The sequence below is a fragment of the Mastigoproctus giganteus genome, chromosome 7 (assembly GCF_048544385.1).
Source record: "Mastigoproctus giganteus isolate SK-2022 chromosome 7, ASM4854438v1, whole genome shotgun sequence".
Classification (NCBI taxonomy): Eukaryota; Metazoa; Arthropoda; class Arachnida; order Uropygi; family Thelyphonidae; genus Mastigoproctus; species Mastigoproctus giganteus.
Genome location: NC_143581.1, coordinates 125685727 through 125705568, shown reverse-complemented (window position 1 = coordinate 125705568; position 19842 = coordinate 125685727). Strand labels below are relative to the sequence as shown.

The 19842-nt window shown below is 37.0% G+C and overlaps 1 protein-coding gene across 1 annotated transcript in view; it reads left to right on the top strand.

Annotated features, from left to right (window-relative positions):
* Positions 1-19842, top strand: part of unc80 (unc80, NALCN channel complex subunit) — a 1843891-nt gene that overhangs the window by 1309318 nt on the left and 514731 nt on the right. The window contains exon 47 of the mRNA XM_090378420.1: positions 8021-8086. Coding sequence (XP_090234546.1) covers positions 8021-8086 — 66 coding nt within the window. The remainder of the gene's footprint in view (positions 1-8020; positions 8087-19842) is intronic.

Here is a 19842-nt window from a genome sequence, read left to right as displayed (position 1 = left end):
ATTCAGAGTTTTTCACTCTGCACAACTTGTAGCTCAGTCTGTGAATATACTTGTATATAATGAGGTTTATTTATGCAATAAACCTCATTAATTAGCCAAAAATATACATGAGTTAGTGTGCTTCATTTATCTGGTTATTATTATCTATTGTTTTGTTTCACATTTCATATATCATCTTTTAAGGGCACAAAAGGTGATATTGTTGTACACGTCACCAATGACATTAAGAGTAGGAGATCTCCAGATTTACTTAACAAGTAAAGGTCAATGTTGCAAAAAAGTCATGAGTCAGGGTTAAATTTGAATGTGTCTGCAATTCTGCCCAGACACGATAGGATGGAGTATATGATGAGAGCCTTGTCGATCAATTCGCTCCTGGAAAGGTTGTGCAATCAATTCGATCAATTCGCTCCTGGAAAGGGGGTAGAATTTTTTTTTAAGTGTGGTCTGTGCTTGTTAACAGGAGAGACTCCTTCTACAGGGATGGGATACACTTAAATAGAAAGGGTGCAAGAATATTTACCGATGCTATCGAAGCAGCGTTAGGTGGATCAGTAAACTGCTAGCTTGGGGAGATTCACAGACTAAAAGGTTAAAAGTAGCCGCAGGCAGAGGTGAAGGTGATTCTTGCACAACTTCTATTAGAATAAATAGCGACCTGGAGCAAGGGCTTCTGGGGGTTTCAGGGACTGATGGCAGTCATCGTGAAACAGGTGGATATGGGATGTGTCAGGGTAACTAGGAATAGGAATAGGTGAATGTATGCTTGCATGTATACCAATGCTAGAAGTACAGTAAATAAATTTGATGAATTTGAAGTGTTGGTCAAGACATCAAAGGCAGATATTGTTGGGATATCAGAGACGTGGTGTCACATTGATATTAGGAATGCAGAATTAGAATTTGGGGAGTACAATGTGTACAGAAAGGATAGACAGGATAGGATTTGAGGAGGTCATGCTGTTAATTAAGAAAAATATAAAATCAAAAGAAGTGCATCCAGTTGATATAGATGAACAGTGTACTGTTGAGTCAGTTTGGTGTGACATAAGCACTGCAAAAGCAAAAATAAGAGTAGAAGTGTGTTATAGGCCTAATGACTCGAATGAGTACAATTAACAATTGTACAGAGAAATAGATGGGCTAGTAAATCAGTATGTTTTATAATGGGGGATTTGAACTTCCCAGATATGGAGGATTTTAACTTCCCAGATATTGAGTGGAACTTGTGGGTTGGTCACTCACACACTAGTAAGACTTTTGTGGATTTATTGGATGATTGTTTTCTGCAGCAGCATGTTTGAGAGGCAACCAGAGAGGGTAACACTTTTGATCTGGTTATCAGCAGTGATCATTCGTATATTAAGAATTTGCAGATAAAGGAACCACTAGGTGGCAGTGATCACAGTGTACTGATGTGGGATTTACTTAAAGATATAATTATCATCAGGGGTAAAGGAAAGAGTTTTTGCTTCCATAAAGGTGAGTACAGTGGTCTCAGACAGTTTTTAAATTCTGTACAGTGGAATCAACTGACATTTTACCAACAGTAAATTCTAAGTGGGAAGCATTCAAGGAATTATTCATGGAAGCTACTAAAAGTTTCATACCTATTAAGAAATATTGTTCAAGGTTTAGGCCTAAATGGTTATCAAATGAACTAATGAGACTCGTGACAGAAAAGAAAAATGCATGGGATGTGTATAAATTATCAAGTGACTCAGAAGTCTATGGCAGATATAAGCTAGTCTGTAATCAGGTCACAAAGTAGGAGAAATCTTTGGCAAAGATTTCTTTTCAAAATCTTTCACAGATTATGAGAAATCTTTGGCAAAGTATGCTAAGAAAAACAGCAAGGATTTCTTTACTTATATAAACTCTAAAAGGAAGGGGATGAATCTTATTGATTTACTTGATATCGATGTTTCGACTGTTGATGATCCTGCTCAGGTAGCAAACAAACTGAATGAGTATTTTGCATCTACAGTCACACATGAGGAGTTATTAAAGTTTGAAAATGGCAGAAGGTTATCAAATTGTAGCAGGGTACTTAATGATTTTGTAATAACTGAGAGCAAAGTGGAGGAGAAATTGTTGAAGTTAAACATAAGAAAGGCACCTGAGGTGGATGGGATCTATCCAGTTATATTAAAGGAGGTGGCAAAGCAACTAAGCAAATCCTTAGCCATAATTATGAGATCATCCTTGGAATCCGGGGAGGTCCTCACGGACTGGAGATGTGCAAATGCATCACCAATTCACAAAGAGAGATTGAAGGGTGACACAAGTAATTACAGACCAGTTAGTTTAACTTCTGTTCCGGGCAAAATAATGGAGTCACTGGTTAAAGATGCATTGCAGGATCATCTAGACAAGACTGCAGCAATAATTCAGACACAGCATGGGTTTGTTAAGGGAAAGTCTTGTCTGACAAATGTGATAGAATATTATGATGTGGTTACAAAGGAACTGTATGCAAAAAATAATTTTGATATCATATATTTGGATTTCAGGAAAGCTTTTGACACTGTTACGCATGAAAGACTATTGTACAAATTGGAGTAGAATGGTATTAAGGGTAAGTTGCTATAATTGATAAAAGGATGGTTGAGTGGAAGAAGACAGAGGGTGGTAATCAATAGGTGCTGCTCTTCGTGGACTAATGTTATTAGTGGAGTTCCACAGGGTGCGGTGTTGGGTTCACTGTTGTTTTGTATATTTAACAATGATATTGATGAAGGTATATCAGGCTTAGTGCCGAAGTTTGCAGATGATACAAAGGTCAGCAGGGTTTTTAATGACACTAATGGCAGTGTAATACTACAACAGGATCTAGAAAAGTTGGGCAGATGGACTAAGAAGTGGCAACTGAAATTTAACCTTGACAAATGCAAAATACTGCATATGGGTAGAAGTAACCCCAGAGAAATGTACCAACTGTGTGGTACTACACTTAAGTTGGTAGAAAATGAAAAAGACCTGGGAGTAATTGTGCAGTCAGATATGAAGTTTTCTGAGCAATGCAGGCTGCCAGGGCAGGTCATGGGGTTTTGTCTATGATATATAGGAATTTTGCTAGCAGGGAAAAGGAAGTGATTGTCCCTCTGTATAAGGCAATGGTCAGGCCACGCCTTGAGTACTGTGTACAGGTCTGGGGGCCTCATTTTAGGAAGGATGTAGATTTGCTTGAGTGTGTATAGAGAAGGGTAACAAGATTGGGGAGGGGAATGAAAGGATCCTCTTACCAAGAGAGGCTTAAGTTCTGCAAATTGCAGTGGCTGGAGACTAGGCACTTGCGTGTTGATCTGATTGAGGTGTATAAGGCCTTGAATGGGTTGAGCATGCCGAATTCTGATGGGATCCTTCCACTTGTTCAGATTACGAACCTAAGGGGGCATAAATTCAAATTAAGAAAAGACAGATGTAGAATAGATGTGTGGAAATTTGCCTTTAGCCAGCGGGTGGTTAATTGCTGGAACAAACTTCCATCTGTTGTTGTGAAAGTTGATAGGTTAAATAAATTTAAGGAGGTGTGATTTTTTATTTATTTTTTTCTTTGGCTGATGCTGCATAAGCCAATACACTTGCTTTCTTGCATCACATGCCACTACTACTATTATATCTTTCATATTATTCCACATCAGTCCATGTAAACTAAACATCTTCCTAAACGTCTCTTCTTATAGAATGTGAATAATCTGCAGTTTCTGGTGATAAAATGGAATGACGGTGTTAAAATTTTCCTCTAATGGTCTTCAGATGTATGCTAAGCATGAACAAAAAATGCACACTCTCTCTCTCTCTCTCTCTCTCTCCTCTGTATATTGCTGGTACTCATTGGGATCCGAAACCTACAGCCTAGGTTTCAGACTATAGGAATCCATCAGACTTACTATGTGCTGTGATTCATAGAAATTTAGAAAGAAGGATTCTAGTGGTTGAGAGACTTCAACACCTTTCACCCTCCCACCTGTAAGTTTTTCTGCCATTGAGCTTTCTGTGTGCTCTCTTTCCCCTCCTCCCTTTATTTATTTAAGAGAATGAACTCAGATCAGGTCAAAATAGAAATCACTTCCCTGTGATATCTATTTTGACTGAGAGAAGACCATATCAGTCCAAGATTATCTTTTGAACAGCTAGCACATTTTTACATCACAACAGTCATCCAGGATCTTGTCAGTGGTGCAGAGTGTACAAACACACTCTGAATTTTGGTAAATTCAGAGTGTAAAATCACAAAAAGCTCAAAACAAGATATGAGAAATATCCTACTACAGAAAACTTTATATCTTTTATATATGTACATCTCTAAACATGGTATATTTGATATCAGAGCCAAAAAAAAAAAAAAAAAAAAAAATCTTGGATCTGTTTTACTTCATTGATGATCCAGTCTACTAGCTCAAAAGTTATCTGAATAAGACCCATAAAATGGGGTCAAATATCCACTCCTCTGTCTTCTACTAGTCCTATAGCATAATGGATGTACAATTACAGATCCAATACTCTGAGGAAGTATTTGCTGAAATCTTTGTAATAAATTCATTCTCCTTTAAAGAGAAAAGTAAGAAATACACTGTATTTATTAAATTTCTCCAAAAGCCCTTCATACAGGAAGAATTGAAAACAGCACACTTTCTTCATTTGTTTCACTCATAAGCAAATTCTATCAGGCCAGATAACATCCACCGTGAAGTAATAAAATACCATTCAATATGATGTAATAAATTATCTACTAATCTTATTTAACAGAATCTTTCTTGAGAGAGAGAGAGAGAGAGAGTGTGTTTCCATATTCCAGGTGAAAGATAGTTGTCATTGCCTTTTCAAATCTAGGGAAGGACCCTAAAATTCCATTTGACTATTGCTCTGACCAGTTGTTTGTACAAGATTCTGGAAAGAATGTTAGTGCTTGCCTTATGTGGTATTTAGAAACAAAAGGCCTCTATTACCAGATTAAATATAAGTGATTCCCTAATTTTATAAGTGTGAAAAAACATACATTTGCAACAATTTTATAAAGTCTGTTGTCAGTTTTATATCATAATTGAAGAGCATATGATACAACTTAGCTATTTGGCATGTTATATGACCTGCATAACTGTGGCCTTAGAGATCACCATCTGTTTTTATTAAAAACTTCCTGTCTCATTGCTATTTCAAATCCATATAGGATCTGTACTCTTCTCCCCTTCCCCACCCCAACCTAAGAATTTGTCCTATTGCAATGTACACTTTTAAATTGAAATCCTTGCCCCGATCACCCCATGTGGATATCACTTTTTTGAGCCATGATAGAAAAATAGGCATTCATTGGATTACCAGCTAGCTCTGACTAGTAGTCCAATTTGAGCCATCCACAGGTGGATCAAAGTCAGAATTATGCAGAATCAATTACTGTCCTTCCAAACAAATGGTATGCAACTAAATTCCAGAAGAAGGTAGCATATATTTAACAGATGTACATGCTGTAGAACAAATTTGATCACATAAAACTTATCATTAAACGGTGAATATCATATTAACATATATGATATTCACCGTTTCATCAAGAATGTTACAGGCTCTGCAAGTGGTGGCATATAATCTTCATCCAGTCCTCTCCCAGGTTCAGCAGATTCTGCATTCACTCTTTGAATCTGAAATTGACATCCACCTCTGCTGGATGTCAAGTCCATAATTTTTTAAAGACAAGATACTGTATATATATATAACAGTCTGTGCTTCTAATGGCAAGATTCCTGCTAGACAGGCTAAACAGACTAAAACTAATTAAACTTGTAACCAAGCAGTGGCAGTTTAAGCTGTTCTTGCTCAGATTCTGGTACACACGGTTTTGGCCCTACTATTTATGAAAACTGACACTTTTTCATATTTTTATGAAATTTCCTAATTTTACAAATTTATGCTGTTTATGTTTTATGGCTTCTAATATCTTGCTGAACTGTTTACAGTCAGTCAGATTTTATGAGAGAGAGAGAGAGAGAGAGAGAGAGAGTCTGATGTTTTTCACTTTTTACAGTTTGTTAATTTATATGAACCTATTTGAATTAGTCCCTTTATATTTTTTTGCTATATATTTATTCCTTCTGATATAGTAACCTGTTTATAGATTGCCACTTCAGAAGATATTCATGTTGTTTATGTTTTATGATATCTTTCTGATCTGAACTGGTTGCACTCAACCAAATTTTAGGAGGGAGGGAGGGAGAGAGAGAGAGAGAGAGAGAGAGAGAGAGAGAGAGAGAGAGAGAGAGAGAGAGAGAGAGAGAGAGAATATGAATATAACTGATGTTTTTCACTTTTTACAGCTTGTTAATTTATATACACTTATTTGAATTATTTCTTTTATATTTTTTGCTATATATTTATTTTTTCTCATATGGTAACCTGCTTATAGGCTACCAAACACTTTTTTTTTATACTGGAATTTTGTGGCCTAAGCTGCCTGAGGTTGTTTAGTATCATTAGATACTAAACAACCTCAGGATATCATTAGATACTAAACAACCAATAAGTCTCTCTCTCTTTCTCTCACACACACAAGTATGATTAAGCTATATTAATATATTAATTAAACACTTCTTAATTAAATTGCTTAATTATATTAAGTAATAATATATATTAAACTCTTTTTGGAGAGGAAGACATGGACACAAGGCCAACATCCATTCATTTCCAAGAAAAACTAAGTCCTCAACAGATAAATTGAATAAATGGAATTAATGGCCAAATTCTCGTAGATTTCATTGAAATTACCTTCAAACTGGCATCGTGCTCCAGCAAAGCAAATAGTTTGGTGTCTCTTCCACCTGATTTTAAAGATACCCCCTATTACAGTTATAATAACTTCTTGGTAGAGCTACCTAAAAAATAGTTTCATAGTAATTTTTATAAAAAAAAGAAACTACTCAATACTTAAAACAACCTTTTTGTCTACATTTTATAGGTTACATTTCCTCTTACAGTGCAGACTTAGTCACAAAATATCAGAAATGCCACAAATAAAACTAAATCATTGTATCAGATATCTTTAGGCTCTTGATTTTATCATCCCAATTGAAACCAACTAAAAAAAGCACAATGTTGCTACAATCATTCGCACTTAACTTTGACTATGATGATAATTCATTTTCCTGGTCTAACAAAAGGGAGGAATTTGATTTCTGTTCAAATACATCTAAAAGTTATAAAATCTATTTTCTTCAGAGATGACAGCTCTGAAGCTGTAATTACTACATATTCACATGTCTTTCTCACAGTAATAAAAGTCTCACAGTAATATCTCATACATCCATTTACTCTATCTTACCTGTGACACTTTGCTGAACTTGCCTGCTTTCAAAACCATTATAGTTGACTTCAACAGCAACAGCAACATTGTTAACTATATTATGGAATTAATATAGTTAACAATATGAAAGTCCTAGCCTTTTCTGCACAAGCAAGTTGATAAGCACTGTGTGGCTAGTAAAGGAAATTTCTTCAGAATTTTGAAAGTGTGTAAAATGGAAAGCATTGTACATAAATGCATTTAAATATTAATTTGTCTTTATGTTGGTCAGTTGCCAAATATTATAGTGAAATTATTTCAAAATCGAATCAGAATTTTAAAAAATCAGAAGATATTTTTTAAAAAATATTTATAAAAAAATTCATAAAACAGTTGTCGTTACTTCTTTTTTTTTTGTAATCTAATACTATCTTCTATATCTATTTACATATCACTTGATTCAGTTTCATCAACTTCTGGATCTGAATTCCAAAGAAGTTTCATTTTTGTAAGTCAGAATTGGACAAAATTTTATTTCATACATAATAGAATTAATAAAATTTACCACTATATTTTTCTTACTCATCAGGATTTTTTCTTACATATTACATCTTTTTTATTTTGTATAAAATCAGATTTTGCAGAATAAGAAAACATAGTATTTATGTACCAAGAGAAAAATTATGATAATAAAAATATCAAAACACAGTGAATATTTATTTTAGTTCACTTTTTTTTTTTGTGCAGATGTTTGGCAGTGTTGCACCTATTTTGGATATGAATAGCACCAGCAGTTATGGAGATGCAAACAAAGTAATGTCTTTTTATATTTCTAACCATTCTTTCAAGTTTTGTTTTTCCCTGATAATTTAATATTTCAGCATGAAGGTGTACCAAATGATGGATAATGGCTGTTGTTTTCTCTAGTTATATCACTCCAGTATACATTTATAAATAGTATCCATGAATAGCAAAGTTAAAAACACTGTTATTAGTGTTATCAGAGTGGCAAACTGATAAGAAAGAATGTTGTCGGTGGCCCTGTCATCAGGGAAAGGGAAATATATTGTGCAAAATGGATAGGAGAATAAGATTAGGGTATTTCTGACAGGGGAAAAAGTTGCTGACACTGTCGAGCAGATGTCATCTTTTAGGGGCACAAAAGGTGATATCAATGTACACATTGACACTAAAAACATTAAGAGTAGGCAAACTACAGACTTACGTAACAAGTACAGTGCAATGTTAAAAAAAAAGTTGCATATTAGAGTTAAAATTGAAAGTGTCTGCAATTCTGACTAGACTTGATAGCGGGGGGGGCACGCTTCTTGATTAGACCGGGTTTTGAGCCCGTCACCACCAAAAACGGAGGATGCGGAAAGGTCAAGGGAATGACCACCGCATATTCCTGGAGCAATATGGCCTTAGTTGCTAATGCTCCTAAAAACCAAACAACAACAACAACAGCGGGGGGGGGGGGGGTTATAATGAGAGCCTTGTCAATCAGTTTCTCCCTGGAGAGATTGTGTATGGCTCATAGGGTAGAAATTTTCTCCTCTTGGTGTCTGTGTTTGTTACGATGAGAGACTACACCTACAGGGATGGGATACACTTGGATAGAAGAGTGCAACAATATTTACTGATGCTATTAAAGCAGTGTTAGGTGGCATTTCCGTCGCCAGGTGGCAGGAGCAGCAGTGCCTAGCACACGCTTCTTGATTACACCGGGGTTCGAGCCCGTGACAACCAAATATGGAGGATGCAGAAAGGTCAAGGAATGACCACTACATATCCCCGGAGCAATATGGCCTTAATTGCTAATGCTCCTAAAAAAAAAAAAAAGTGTTTGATAAAAAAGGGTCTGGTGGATTGAAAAACTGCTAGGCAGTTTTCCAATCCACCAGACTAATAGATTAAGAATAGCTGTAGGCAGAGAAGTAAGACTAATAGATTAACAATAGCCATAGGCAGAGGAGTAAGACTAATAGATTAACAATAGCTGTAGGCAGAGGATTAAGTGATTCTTGCACTGCTTATATTGGAATGAGCAGCAGCAGCCTGAAGGCAAGATGCCAGGTATTTCAAAAACTGCTGGGAGTCATTATGAATCAAGTAAATACATTGGTTGTGTTAGGAAAACTAAGAGTAAGAACATTTGCATATATACTTGCATGTACTCCAATGCTAGGTGCATAGTAAAGAAATTTGATGAATTTAAAGTGCTGGTCAAGACATCAAATGCAGACATTGCAATTTCAGAGACTTGGTGTCACTCAGATATAAGGATGCAGAATTTGAATATGGGGGGGGGAAGAATGTATGCAGAAAGGACAGACAGGATAGGAGGGGGAATGATTATATTCTTAGATAAGAAGGACATAAAATCTAAGGCAGTGCATCCAGTTGATATAGGTAGCCAGTGCAATATTGAGTCAGTTTAGTGTGACACATGCATTGGGAAAGCAAACATGACAGTAGGAGTGTGTTATAGGCCTAATCACCCTAAGGAATACAATGAACAGCTGTACAGAGATATAGAATTGGCCAGTAAATCAGAATGTCTTATAATTGGGGATTTTAACTTCCCAGATATTGACTGGAACTCGTGGTTTGGTCATTCACATACTAGCAAGACCTTTGTGAATTTATTGCATGACTTTTCTACAGTACAGAAGCATGTTAGAGAGGCAACAAGGGGGAATAATACTCTTGATCTGATTATCAGCAGTGATTATTCATGCATTAGGAATCTGGAAATAAAAGAACCACTAGGTGGCAATGATCACAGTATATTGATTTGGGATTTACTTAAAGATGTAACTTCCATTTCCATTGAGGGTAAAGGGAAGGTTTTTTTCCTTTCATAAAGGTGATTACAGTGGTCTTAGACACATTTAAATTCTCTACAGTGGGACCAACTAGTGATGTTACCAACAGCAAATTATAAATGGGAAGCATTGAAAGAATTAATTTTTGGAAGCTACTAAGCTTTTCATACTAACTAAGAAATACTATTCAAGAATTAGGCCGAAATGGATGTCAGATGAACTAATGTGACTCTTAGCAGAGAAAAAAAATGCATAAGATGCATATAGATGATCAGGTGACACAGAAGCCTATGGTAGATATAAGCTAGTCTCTAATCAAATCACAAAGGAGGTTAGCTAGTGAAGGCAGATTATGAGAAATCTTTGGAAAAGGATGCAAAGAAAAACAGCAAAAACTTCTTTACTTGTAAACTCTAGAATGAAGGGGATGAATGAAATTGGTCCACTTGATATCGACAGTTCGACTGTTGATGATCCTGCTCAGATTGCTGTCAAACTGAATGAGTATTTTGCATCGACATTTCGCATCCACTTCCCTAAAGCATTCATGAGGAATGCTTTTGGGAAGTGGATGTGAGAAGTTTATCAGGCTCTAATAGGAAGCTAAATGATTTGTAATAACTGAAATCAAAATGGAAGAGATATTGTTGAAGGATAAACATAAGAAAGGCATCGGGGATGGATGGGATCTATCCAGTTATATTAAGGGAGGCAGCAAAGGAAGTAAGCAAACCCTTAACCATAATTATGAGAGCATCCTTGGATACAGGGTTGGTCCACATGGCCTGGAGTTGTGCAAATTTCTCCCAATTCACAAAGGGTATTCAAAGGGTGGCACAAATAATTACAGATCTGTTAGTTTATCTTCTGTTCCAGGGAAAGTATTGGAGTCACTTGTAAAAGAAGTAATGCAGGATCATCTAGGCAAGGACATAGTTATACTTGAAACACAGCAACGGTTTGTTAAGGGAAAATGTTATTTAACCAGTTTTATCAGACTAAGGCGCATTTAGGGCTAGAGCCTCAAGCTGCGAACAAATTTAGACTATGTATATAAAGTGCTTAGCCTATAACCTAAAACGATGCCACCTTAAAAATTTTCTGTTTATTCAGAAATGGCTGTGTATTATGATGCTAAGCACTTTATATACATAGTCCAGTTTTATCAGTTACTACGATGTGGTCACAAAGAAACTGGATGCAAAAAAAAATTTGATATCATGTAGTTTGATTTTAGGAAAGCTTTTTATGCTGTTACCCATAAAAGACTGATGGGCAGATTCATACAGTGTGGCATTAATGGTAAGTTGCTGACAAGGATAAAGGGATGGGTGGTGGGAGAACAGAGAGAATAATAATCAATGGACATTGCTCTTTGTGGACTAATATTATTATTATTGGTGGAGTCCCCAGAGTTTGATGTTGGACCCATTGTTGTTTTCTATATTTATCAATGATATTGATGAAAGCATATCATGTTTAATGTCCAAGTTTGTAAATGATACAAAGGTTGGAAAGTGGGTTGGTGAGAGCAATGACAGTATGCTACTCAAACAGGATCTCGAAAAGTTAGGCAGATGGGCTGACAAATGCCGATTGAAATTTAATATTGATAAATGCAAATTACTCCATATGGGTAGCAGTAAGCCCAGACTAAATACCAACTGTGTGGTACTACATTTAGTGTAGTGGAAAATGGAAAAGACCTGGGGATAATTTGCAGTCAGATATGAAGTTCTGTGAGCATTGTATAAGGCAATGGTCAGGCCACATATTTTGCTGAATATAGATCAGGAGGCCTCATTTTAGGGAGGATTCATGCTGTTAGAACGAGTACAGTGACAGCAATGAGATCGGTGAGTGGAACAAAGGGGTTCTGCAAATTGTAGCATCTGCAGGTTAGGCGCCTGCAGTGTGATCTGATTGAGGTGTTTAATGCTTTGAATGATTGAGCAAGCTCAGAACTAATGGGATTCCTCCTCTTGCTCAGCCCACACACACACACACACACACACACACACACACACACACACACACACACACACACACACACACACACACACACACACACACACACACACATAATGGGTTACAATTTCAAATTGAGGAAGAACTGTTGCAGAATAGAAGTGTGAAAGTTTGCCTTTAGCCAATGGGTGGTTGACTGCTGGAATAAACTTCCAACCATTGTTGTTATGGAAGTTGATAGTTTAAATGAATTCAAGGAAAAACAGACAATCTATTTTAGGGAATGGATATGTGAAATGAGGTTAGTTTTTTTTTTTTTTTTTTTTGGCTGTTGCTGCATAATTTTGCTTTCTTGTGTCATTTGGTAGTACTAATGTTAATGCTTTATGGCTTTTTTTTTTATCACTCTTACACTTTATGCATCTATCATAGATATGTGGATACATATTGGTGAGAGAATAAATTGTATTCATTATTTTATATGTTTTTAATATGAAAATACCAATTTTATGGCTTTTTATAAATTTCAATTTACTTTCAAGTTTTGTTTTGTGATCTATTTGGTTATTAGAAAGAGAGAAGTTTTTGTAGGATGTGTACAGCAAATCTTCACTTTAACAGACTTAAGAAATCTTTATTCAGTGGAAGTAATTCTTTATCCAAATTCATCCAGACCTTCTTTAAATTAGTTAGGGTTAAAATTGAAAGTGTCTGCAATTCCGTGCAGACATGATAGGAGGGAGTATATAATGAGAGTCTTGTTAATAAATTCAACCCTGGAGAGATTGTGCAAGGCTCATGGGGCAAAATTTTTCTCAGTGTGGACTGAGCTTGTTAAGAGGAGAGACTACTTAAACAGGAATGGAATACACTTAAGTAGAAAGGGTGCAAGAATATTTGCTAATGCTATCGAGGCAGTGTTAGATGTGACAAAAATGCTAGCTTTGGGGGGGGGAATCACAAACTAATAGATTAACAGTAGCTGCAGGCAGAGGTGGAAGTGATTCTTGCATTGCTTCTATTGGAATGAGCAGCAACAGCTTGGAAAATAAGTTTCTGCTGGGGATTTCAAGAACTACTAGGAATCATCATGAAACAAGTAAATTCATAGGCTGTTTTAGGGTAACTAATAGTAAGAATAGGTGCATGTATATTTGCAAGTACACCAATGCTAGGAGTATAGTAAATAAATTTGATGAATTTGAAGTACTAGTCAAGACATCAAAGGCAGATATTGTTGGGATTCCAGAAATATGGTGTCACACATATATAATTAATGCAGAATTGGAATTTGGAGAGTACATTGTGTTCAGATAGGATAGGAAGGGAGGAGAGGTTTGTACTGTTATTTAAGAAACAAATAAAATCTAAAGCAGTGCATTCAGTTGACATTGGTGGAAAGTACAATATTGTTGGCTAGAAAAGGCAGATTACAAGAAATATTTGGCATAGGATGCAAAGAAAAATAGCAAGTATTTTTTGACTTATATAAACTCTAGAAGGAAGGAGATGAATCAGATTGGTCCACTTGATATCAATTGTTTGACTGTTGATGATCCTGCCCAGATAGCTGGCAAACTGCATCGACATTCACACGTGAGAAATTCTCTAGGGAAGTGGAAGACAGAAGCTTATGAAATTCTAACAGGATGATAAATGATTTTGTAATAACTGAAAGCAAAGTGAAGGAGAACTTGTTAAAGTTAAACATAAGAAAGGCACCTGGGCTGAATGAGATCTATCCAGTTATATTAAGGGAGGCAAAGGAAGTAAGCAAACTTTTAGCCATAATTATGAGAGCACCCTTGGATAGAGGAGGGGTGGTTCCCACAGATTGGAGTTGTTCAAATATATCCCCTATTCACAAAGTGGATCGAAGGGTGACACAAATAATTATAGCTGTTAGTTTAACTTCTGTTCCAGAAAAAATAATGGAGTCACTAGTTAAAGAAGCACTGCAGGATCATGTAGGCAAGACTGCAGTTATAGTTCAGATACAGCATGGAAATCTTGTCTGACCAATTTGATTGGATACTATGATATGGTCAGAAAGGAAATGTGTTAATGACAGTAATGACAGTATGCTACTGCAACAGAATCTAGAAAAGTTAGGCAGATGGGCTGAGAAGTGGCAACTGAAGTTTAGCATTGACATATGCAAAGTACTGTATATGTGTAGCAGTAACCCCCACAGAAATGTACCAACTGTGTGGTACTACACTCAGGGTAGTGGAAAATGAAAAAGACCTGGAGGTGATTGTACAGTGAGATATGAAGTCTTCTGAGCAGTGGTGACTTATCAATGATATATCCAAATTTTGCTGGCAGATATAAGGAGGTAATTATCCCTTTCTATAAGGCATTGGTCAGAGCAGACTGTGAGTATTGCGTACATTTTAGGAAGGATGTAGATTACTAGAACGAGTACAGAGAAGGGCAACGAGATTAGTGTGGATAACAAAGGAGTGCTCTTACCAAGATATGCTTAAGGGCTGCAAATTGTGGCATCTGGAGACTAGGCACCTACAAAGTGATCTGATTGAGTTGTATAAGGCCTTGAATGGTTTGAGCAGGTCAGTGCTGATGGGATTCTACTTCTTCCCCAGGTTAGTCACCTGAGGGGACGTAAATTCAAAATTGAGGAAAGACAGTTATAGAGTAGATATGCGGAAATTTGTCTTTAGTCAGCAGTTGGTTGATTGCTGGAACAAACTTCCATCTGACATTGTGGTTCTTAATGGCAATAAATTCAAGGAATAAGTAGACAAAGGTTGGAGCAAATGGATGGGCGAAATGGGAAGTTTCTTTCTTTCTTTATTTTTTTTTTTTGGCTGATGCTATATAGGCTTACTTTCTTGTATCATATGCCTCTGCTAATGCTAATGCTCAAAATCAATTCAGACCTGCTTCACAAAACTCGTTGAAAATTTGTTCCTACAATCAATTGCTCTTTGGCTTGATACAAATTTTTTTGCATCATTTTTGTTACCAACCATTTTCAAGTTACATATATGCTTGTCCCCTTGTTTGTGTGCCTGGGTATCATTGAGAAAGAATAAAAATATGATCAGTATTTAGTTTACTTAATGATTTTAAGGCCTTAGATAACTAATCATCACTCATCACAACATAAAATTAAAAAAAAAAAAAAAAAAAAAATGTATCATAAATCTCTAAATGTTCAAATGGAAAATACCTTTTGCAAGCATTTCATCTGTAATTAATTATTTATTTATTTTTATTTTTTTTGACAACTAATAAATTATGTATATGATACTTTACTTTTAAATCATTATTGATCGGAATATGAAATTTCAGTTACAAAACTCTGTTGGAAATTGCAATTTAGGTGTCTAATATTGGAGATATAAATATCAGTTGGCATGATGCATTGGTTATTGAAGGCCCCCCCCCCCCTTTTTTTTAAAATAGCTGTTATAGTTATGAGTTGTATATTAAATATTTAGAATGTCCATAGAAGTTGGTGACTAGATGAAAATAAAAAGTAATGTTAGTAGAAGTAAAAGTAAAGTTACTAGGTGGCTCTCTCATATCAGCATTACTAGATGACTTTCATCAACTGGTGCAGTACTTTCCTTATTTGAGCCTTGAGTTGATGGAACATATGAGCAAAGTTCCAGTAAACTCTTCCACCATACAGTATGATTGATGTCTTTTGAGGTTATCATGGCCATCATAACCTCAAACTTCCTTACATTTTGAGGAGTAGTACAGCTCTAAAATGGTGTTCGCAATCTGGCCAGTTAGTACACCATACCAATTCTATTGGTAAATCTCTAGGAGGCTTCTGGATTAGCTGGTGTATAACCTCGCTACCTCTGCTCTACTAGATAGTGACTGGAGGGAGTCTGATTAGTGTTTGTGCAGAGGCATTGTCGAGGCCACATTATGTCAAGGAGCTGGGTATATTCTTGCCATGTGTACACCAATCCAAAAATGTCATTACTTCGTACAGCATGCCCCCCCCCCCAACTTTTCTTACTACTGAATACACCATGAATTTTCAAACTAATAGAGCAAACCTATCTAAACCTAACCAAACTTCCCCATTCATTTAACAAATATACATTGGTGAAATGAACAAGAAAGTGTTTGGAAATCAGTTCTTATTTCTAATCTCAGTGATGTCCATTTCCACTTACATTCTGCCAAACACCTTGTACTTTTTCTAACCGAATCTCAGTTATTGGTTGATTCAATCACTGCCCATTCCAATTGTCTGAATTATTCACTGTATAATTCCTTTTGCTTCAAAGGTGGTACTTGTGCATATGTCCATTCTCATATTCTCTGTCAGGGACTCAGCAATTTGAAATCTCTTTAGGATCTTCTCTGGCTTAAAATCTCTCTACCACATTCTGTAAAATTCATCTGTTGCTTCCATTATTCTCCCAACCCCAACTCCACTAATCACTTGGAACTCTTTGGCTTCCTTTCTTTGAAACTTGATTTTCTACAGTCCAACTTTCCTAACAGTGAGGTAATTTTCCTTGGTGATTTTAATGTTCCCAACTCCAGCTGGCTTCTGTTTTATAGTCACACAAACCCAGCTGTTTGAGATGCTGAGGCTTTTGCAATTACTAATGACCTCGCACAGATTGTTCATTTACTTACCAGAATACCAGACAATGCTAACCACAGCCAACATGCTTGACCTTTTTCTCACAAATAATTTAATGCCATTCCCAACCTTGTGTTTTTTGGCATTACAATAATGCAAAATGTGAATATAACTGTGAGATTTCTTTTCTTCTTTTCATTGGTCAGATTACTGTTTCAAAACTTCTGATGTCAGCGTTTGCTCAGATCATGTCAGCGTAATTATTCTTGTAGGTTTGTTTGTTATTTGGTTTTTAGGAACATTAGCAACTAAGGCCATATTGCTCCGGGGATATGCTGTGGTCATTCCCTGACCTTTCTGCATCCTCCATATTTGGTGGTCATGAGCTCGAACCCCGGTCTAATCAAGAAGTGTGTGCTACACACTGCTGCTCCTGCCCACCTGGCTACGGAGGCACCTATTCTTGTAGGAATGGAATCCTTTATTCTGCACTCCATCTTAAAATCTTGTACTTTATCTAAACCTTGGTTTTCCAATAAATGTGCTTAGGCTGTTCAAGAGAAAAATGTTGCATATCATAATTGGTTTGTTTCCAAATATTCAGTTTTATTTTATGCATACACCAAAGCTTGCAACAGTTGTAAAGCAGTTATTAATCATTCCAAACTAGATTTTCAACTTGCTTCTTTTCCAAATGGTAGCAACATTTGCCCATCTCTATTCCTTTCCCACTTATGTCAAAATGATGGTTCTATTGCCACATCAGTCAAGGATAAAGCTGACTTGCTAACATCCTATTTTTCTTCCAACTAGTGTATTAATGATCTTGGTGAACCACCTCCTGCCATTCCCAGTATGCTCCATTCAATGCTCCTGTGGTCTTTCATCAAAAGGATGTGAGAAGGATTTTGACGAATCTTGATGCTAAGAAAGCTCCAGATTCTGATAATACTTCTCCACTTGTTCTCAAAACCTGTGCTCCTGAACTTACTCCTGTTCAGTATCTTCTTTTTTCACTTTCTTATTCCAAAGGTGTTATTTTTTCTGCTTGGAAATTTGCTACCAAGCAGAAGAAATAACACCTTTGGAATGCTGATCTCCAGGTGATTCTCCAGTGGGGCAAAGATAGCATAGTTTATATCAGTCCTTCTAAAACTCAGTCCTGTCTTATATCTCACAAAAAGGATTATTCTACTCCTATTCTTATCTTTGATGACACTCTGATTCCTAGGCAAGATCATAAAGCTCTATTAGGGATTACTCTGACTTCTAATCTCTCTTGGCATAAACACATTAAATGTTACTTTCTTTGCATCTAACTAAAAACTGGATTTCCTCTTTTGTTCTTGCCATTACTTTGCTTCCAAACAGCTGTTCACTCTGTACGAATTGCAAATCCACCCTACCATGGAATATTTTTCTGGGTTGGTGCCCCCAAAAACTTTCTCAGGCTTCTTGATTCCATTCAAAAGATGACAGTTAGCTAATCAATGACCTATCTCTAAGAGTCTTTCCATTCTCTGTCTCATAGATGTTCTGTTTCTCCTGCATGCTTTTTTTATAAAGAGACTTCCATGGACACTGTTCTTCTGACTTGGCTTCTATAATTCCCACTCTCTCCTTCAAAGCAGTCCAAACACGTGCAGCAACCAGTTAACATTATTTTACTGTCCTACTTCAAACATACAGAACCAACATTTCTTCTTCCTCATTTATTCATTCAACTTCTGTTTTCTGGAACCACTTTCCTTCTTATTTCATGAAAATTACAATCTACAGAAGTTCAAATCTAATGTCAACAAATGTCTTCTTTCATCTTATCAACCTCCAACCCATGCACTGTGCTAAGTACTATAGGTTCTAATACCTCTCATGTGGCGCCTCCGTAACCAGGTGGGCAGGAGCAGCAGTGCATAGCACACGGCTTCTTGATTACACCAGGGTCAAGCCCATGACCACCAAATATGGAAGATGCGGAAAGGTCAGGGAATGACCACCGCATATCCCTGGAGCAATATGGCCTTAGTTGCTAATGCTCATAAGAACCAAATAACAAGAACCTCTCATGTATAGGGTTTATACAAAGGGTACTAGGAAAGTTTTGCAATATGACGCAACAATGAATCACAGGAAGCTGCTTGTTGCTGCATGTTGAGACATGTTCATACGTGCATAGTAGCCGCCGCGGCAAGTCAATGGGCTCAGTTATTCATTAGTAGTGAGAGTGTAAAGTGCTTGCGATGGCATCGTGGTCACGAAATGAGATAAGGACAGTTTTTCGGTATAATTTCGTGCGTGGTTTAACCATAGACCAGTGCTTAGAAGAAATGACTCTTGCACTAGATGATGATTGTCCACATCGTACAACGATATTCAGGTGGTATAGAGAATTCCAAAGGGGAAATTTCACTCTGAAGGATTCTGAGAGGCCGGGAAGACCACGAACGTCAGTTACGGAGGAAAACGTTACTGCTGTGGGGAAAATGCTTGACGAAAACAGGCGAGTGACCTACCAACAGATAGAGGATACTTTGGGCCTAAATGCACCAGCAATTCGTTCGATTCTGCAAGATCATTTGCACGTGAAGAAACTTTGTTCTCTCTGGGTGCCGCATCAACTGACTGAAGAGCTGATGACACGACGTGTGACTTGGTGCCGGGAGATGTTAAAAAGTTTGATAAGGGACAATCTCGGTATGTGAACAACATCGTGACAGGTGACAAGACTTGGCTGTACTATTACGATCTGCCGACCAAGGCTCAAAACAAAGTTTGGGTCTTTGATGATGATGACACACCCGTAATTGTCAGAAAATCCCGATCTGTAAAGAAGAGAATAACAGCTGCATTTTTCAAATCGAGTGGAATTGTGGAATGTGTCGTTTTGGACACGCAGAAGACAGTCACAGCTAAGTGGTATACTGAACAATGCCTGCCTAAAGTCATTGGATCTATGAAGAACCTGCGGCCAAAGTCAAGAATGGACACCTGGTACCTCCATCACGATAATGCTCCAGCTTACCGCGCCAAAGCCTGCACCGAATATTTGACCACGACAGGACTGAAACTTCTCGAGCACCCTCCCTACAGTCCAGACCTTGCTCCCTGCGACTTTGCACTGTTCCCGCATGTGAAAATGAAGCTAAAAGGGAGGCGGTTTTCCAGTGATGAGGACCTTCTACGGGCTTGGG